Source organism: Nuphar pumila, chromosome 17 (genome assembly GCF_984573655.1).
Source record: "Nuphar pumila chromosome 17, dmNupPumi1.hap1.1, whole genome shotgun sequence".
Taxonomy (NCBI): domain Eukaryota; kingdom Viridiplantae; phylum Streptophyta; class Magnoliopsida; order Nymphaeales; family Nymphaeaceae; genus Nuphar; species Nuphar pumila.
In genome coordinates, this window is record NC_143265.1 from 68,473,332 (window position 1) to 68,478,968 (window position 5,637).

General features: G+C 41.7%; 1 protein-coding gene across 1 annotated transcript; it reads left to right on the forward strand.

The window, feature by feature from the left end:
- Nucleotides 1-1,573: 1,573 nt before the first annotated feature.
- LOC149812118 (uncharacterized) lies at nucleotides 1,574-3,889 on the forward strand. Its single transcript, XM_089993461.1, has one exon. The coding sequence runs from the start codon at nucleotides 1,828-1,830 to the stop codon at nucleotides 3,427-3,429; it is 1,602 nt and encodes a 533-aa protein (XP_089849587.1). The 5' UTR covers nucleotides 1,574-1,827; the 3' UTR covers nucleotides 3,430-3,889.
- Nucleotides 3,890-5,637: the final 1,748 nt, after the last annotated feature.

A 5,637-nucleotide genomic window follows, 5' to 3' on the forward strand; every position in this document is an offset into this window, starting at 1 on the left:
CTTCTTCTTCCTCCTCGTTGTTTCCCCTCAACCTGAGTTCGATAGTGGGGAGATCGACCTCAGCCGACCTCTCTCTCGTAAAGGTTGTCTCCGATCACCAAAAATATCGCTGAAAGAGGTACGAGTCTTCTTGGAATCAGGGTGAGGGATCAAACAAGGGTTCGATTCCATGTGTGGGTTTGAGAGGAGGTTCCACGAAAACCTTGTAGGTGGGTGATTTCTTGTTTTCAATGACCAATAGGGTTTCCAGTAGTAGCAAGATCAGATTTAGGGGAAATTTTGGTCTTAATCTAGCTCAAAAATTTCTTAAATCAGGCTGCTGTGGGGGTCGGCCCCAGCTGGAGCAGTTTTGTTTTTTTTTTCTTGCAAGTATGAGAGAACTGAACCCATTCCCTGGAGCACGGTTAGGTGGGTCAGTTTATGTTTTTCTGGTTTAACCCTAACCTGTAAGGTTCCCAAATCAGCCTAATTTGGAGGTTTCTTGGCTAGAAATCAAGGTATATGGAAAAGAAAAGAAAAGAAGGCTTGAATCTAATAGTTTTCTTTTTGTAATCTTTGCAATCATGCTGAGGGTAGGAGTTAAAGCCTCTAAGATGAAGGGCAGAGTGATCACTGTTATAAAGCAACAACTGAAAAAGCAAGAAGAATTGAAACAAAAGAAAGAGTCACTTTGTCCCCTGCTGAAGCTGTCAAGCCCAAGTATGACTCTTATCCATTCCCAGTAGCCAGTCCAACCTCACTGCACACCATTTCCTGTGAAAAACCGACAAAGCAGGGTGTCAAAACCGAAATTCTGAGCACAACTACTTCTAAAAAAATAAGGTGAGACAAATAACATGGATAAGATTTCATGTAATGATTTGAGTGAGTGCAGATATAAAAATTTGCAGAATTTAATTAGTCATACATGCAACCAGTTACATATGCTAGACAGGAAGAAGCAGTAAGGCATAAGCATATACAAGAACTAAGTAACAAAGTCTCTCAATCATGCATTTAGGAAGTAAATAACAAAAGTTTATAGCCCTTATTGTTTTAACAACTATATAAGATATAACAGTGAGATCCCTGCCGTTATAGGCTAAATCTCTGTCACACCATTATAGCATATAACTGTGAAACATGGATCTTACCATTATATCTTATATTGCTGTTAAAACAATCGTGCCGTTAAAGATTGACACACTGCTATTGGTGTTCTCAGTTTCATTGAGATTCATCATTGGTGTTGGTTCATCTTTTAACGACAAGCTATAAAAGCTATTTTTTTTTTGCAAGAACTCTCACCATTATAAGCTTATAGCGGCGAGAACTAGGGCAATAAGAGTGAGATATCTCGCCGCTATTGAAGAGATTTTGATGGTGAAGATGAACTATAGGACAAACATTTTCGAAAAATGGCCATTAAGGCGGGGTCCATTTTTGCAAAAACAATCCTTTCTAAAATATTGCATGAGTTTCCCGAGAATATGATCTGTGAGTGTGAAGTCTACGCATAGCCACTCCACCGGGGGATCGAGTGGCTCATACCGCTTGCGTTATATGAGGCATTGTGACATTAGTTGATAATTGTTTCTTTCTCTCTCTCGTAAAAGTTAAACCTTTGCAGAGGGCTGACTGTTGGGGTCCTGGCGCCTCTCTTTCTCGATGAGTTCGTCTTCTTCTCACCTCTCTTCCAGCAGTCGATCAAGCTAGAGATCGCTACTCTCCCTAATCTAATCTGCGAGAGACGATGAATTTGCGCCAAATATAGGAGAGGTGTTTTTCCCTTTCCCTCTTATTTGAGCTTTTTCTGATTTTTATCGAGTAAGATTAAGACTTCTTCTGATGGAGAATGAGGTGGGGAACGACGAGCTAACGATGGATCTGGATTTGAATCTTGGGCTCCCTTCGCCATCCTATCTCAACTCCTACCTAGCCGCAGAACCCGAATCGCCCTTCCATATGGTCGATCCCACCCATTTGTTCCGCCGGATTTCTTCGGCAGGTGGTCGAGATTTGGAGTCGGCAGCCGGGGAACATTTGTCTGTGGAAGAAGGCGGCGACGGTGCTGGTTCGGTTGTTAATTCAGAGCCCGAGGCTCGTACCAGTCGATCCAGCCACGCTAGGCATCGGTGGAGGAGGCGGGAGATGCGCAGGATCCGGCCTACGGTCTTGGATTTGCCTGGACCGTATTCCGGCCGCGGCGCTCGGGCGAGCGGCTCGATGGGTCACCTTCTGATCTTTAGCCCCGTCGACGGTGGTGTCGGAATTGGGGGAGAAGGGGGAAGCGATGCCGGAAACTCCGGTGCGGCCGATGCCAGAGAGAGAACGGTTGAGACCCAGAAGCCCGACGCAAAGAGGCTCTTGGCGAAGGCTTTGGCGGACGAAACGGAGGAGAAGCGGAGCGAAGGGTCGAGCAATTTCGAGTGTAATGTGTGTTTGGATGTTGCAAAGGAGCCGGTGGTAACATCGTGTGGTCACTTGTTTTGTTGGCCGTGCCTCTACCAGTGGATTCATGTGCATTCGAATTCGATGGAGTGTCCTGTGTGCAAGGGTGAGGTTACGGATATGAACGTCATCCCCATCTATGGCCGGGGAAACAGCAATTCTGATTCTGGAAGAGCAGTAGAGGGCGAAGCAGCATCGGGATTGAAGGTGCCTCCGAGGCCTCATGCTTGCCGAATTGAGAGTCTCCGGCAGAGGATTTACCGGTCCACTTCGCTGCGAATGGGGCGGCTTGCCAGCATCAGAGAGTATTTGGAGTTGAGACCCACGGATGGGGACGAGCGGGATCGACATCCGGTGGCGGAGGACGGTGCAGAAGACTTGTTCGAGGGAATTGATGCTATGACAGATCGGATACTTCGTATGGCTAGAGTTGCACAGAGGTCAGACGGAGATAATTTGGATCAGAGGTCGCGATCTGGGAGGAGAGGGCTGTTCCGAAACTCAGCTGAATTTAGGGTGGATTCGCGTGGCGATCGGATTGGTGTAGAAGAGATTAGCGGGCGATTGCCGAGACGCTCCTTTCTTAGAGAAGGAGATGATCATTGGCATGTTCTTTCCAGTCGGCTCCAGCGATTAGATAGTTTGGCTATGCTGAGTGCCCGCCTTGCATCTGGGGAAGGTATGCTCCAGAGGTTTGCTCAACCGGCGAGCGCTTCTCCTAATTCTGGCCCCTCTGCTCCGACCAACGTGAACATTTCGCCTTCTGTTGACGGTCAAGGTGCTCAACAAGCCTCTAGGCATGCTCTTGATGAATATAGGACTTCGATTTCGAGCACTGCTGCCAATATTCAGTCAGATACTCTGGTAACAGATGGTTCTGCTGAGCCGGCTTCTGTAGGATCCTCATCCCACCTTCGAAGAAGACGCAGTGGGGCTTCTGGATCTTCAGAAGTAGATGGTGGGGCTTCCTATGTTTCGAAAAGGAGGAGGCTGAACTAGTGCACATCAGTTATCTTTCAACCATGAGCCCAAACACTAAGTGGGTCTCATATGTTTATAGCTGACTTTGCATGAGGCTGTGGATATTTGGATGGTCTGCTTCATAGTACGACGGTATTTAGAAGCTTTCGGATGTTTCTCGCATTTATTATTAGTCGTCCGTATGATGTCAGCTTCAATCTTAATCTTATGTTGTGTTGTCCATTGTTGGCTGCAAGTTTCTTTCTGCCATTAATATTGAATGCAGTTGTTGTGGTGACAAGCTTTGTTGCTTGAGGGGGTCTATAGACAACAGATTTCTTCATTAGATTCATAGTCTGTATCACTTTTATGTATTCATTATTCACACTGAAATGCAGCTTGCAGCAAACCTATATCTTCCGCTTTCAGGGTTTTGTCATCCTTGGACAAATCTGTTTGTCTTTTCTATATCAGTTATTTTGGCATATGGAATCCTCAACCATAACATAGTCAATCTATGTAACTCATAGAGGATGGCTTCGATTTTATCATTCAAATAACCTACTTTATTCAAGAAGAATCGGGCAGGTTGATGATTAGAAGCTCAAAGGTCTATATTATTGTGAATTGTCATCTGTTGGAGCTTGGGATGTGAATTTTGTTCTTTCCTCATATTAAACTGTGGTGAACGGTTTGGATGCTCCAAGAGTTGTGCCACTTGGGGACTTGTACACTCAATTTATGGTCAAAATATTTAAAAAAGAAACCTTTGTAGCATTATTTATATATCGTATTATCAAAAGTTACTTCTCGCTTTCCATGGAATTATTTTATGTCTTATTATTACCAGAAGTTAACTTGTTTTGTGAACTTTTACTTTATCAATCAACTACTTTATTTTATACTATATTTTTTATCCTTTTTTATGGTCTCTATTGACATTTTACATTTTTATTCTTTGGTAAAAACCCAAGGAAAAGAATATGTTTAAATATAATGAGAAGTCCAAGGCAAATAAATTGTTATTTTTGGCATCTGTTGCTATTAAGCAGTATAATGTTCTTGGTTGTTTTTATGCATCATATATTTGAAAGAAAAATTGCATGCGAGACCTCAAGAATTATTTCTCATTGCCAATTAGCATGTCTTGACTTGCTCGGATGGTTGTCTTAATTAGTGTTTTGTTGTTGTTGTTGCCATTGTCGTTGTTGTTGTCACATTTCTTGTTGGAGAGAATTGCTCTTTTGTTGATGGTATTTCAATGAAGTGCTAACATTTTGAAGAGTTTAACTTTAAACTATTGATGCCCTTGGAATATTTTAGGAATTGCAACACCAAGTCTCCTCTATTAATAAATACATCCTGAATTTTCTCATTCTTGTTTGTTTTTGCTTGGGATAGATAGCAGGCATCCTGGATATGTTCAATATATTGTTCCATTTAAGATAAGGATGGTCTGCTACTAAAATTCGAAGTTCTGGTTCCTCCATGAACACAATGGTCAATTCTTTTTTAATTTTTGCTATTCTCCACACCCTGTGTCTAAGAGGGCTGCTAGTTTATTATCCTTATTCATGTGTCTATGTATATGTATCTATGAATCTTATAGATGTTCAATGACTAGTTCCATTTAATATTATGGATAAACTGCCGTTCAGATTTAAACTTACTCCAGTTTATAGATATCTCCTTCAATATTGGTAGGATGGAAGCCATTTTTAATATAATGTGTGAAAGTAAAGAAAGGTCAATATTGGTAGGATGGAAGCCATGCATTGTTCAGAGGGGGTTAAGTAACATGGGTACATCTGAAGGGGTAACAGGACCATGTTGACATGCTGGGGGTTAGCCGTAAGGTTACACCCTTGGGTATGGCTTTGTCTCGATCAGGTTAAATCTGGCTTAGACCTGATATCCATATCATTTTTATTTGAAATTTGAATTGCTTTTTTTGTTTGCTATTGAATACTGAGTTTATTTATTTTTTATGTATTTTTTTAGTAAAGTTTTGATATATATATATATATATATATATATATATAACAATGAGAATATTAACGCTGCTTATAAACTTTTGTTTTTTCAAATCCAACACCACAGGTGTGTTTGGCATGGTCCATTTGCTAAGAATCTACACTTGGATCATTTTTTCCAACAAAAAGACACGTTTTTGGAGGCTTGAATATTTATAAAAATTTTGGGTCATTGGTTTTCAAACCTTCTAAAAACCTATCCATGTGTCATAAT

Bases quoted from the DNA above. Each gene is read 5' to 3' on its own strand.
- LOC149812118 (XM_089993461.1), top strand. From the start codon at position 1,828: ATGGAGAATGAGGTGGGGAACGACGAGCTAACGATGGATCTGGATTTG.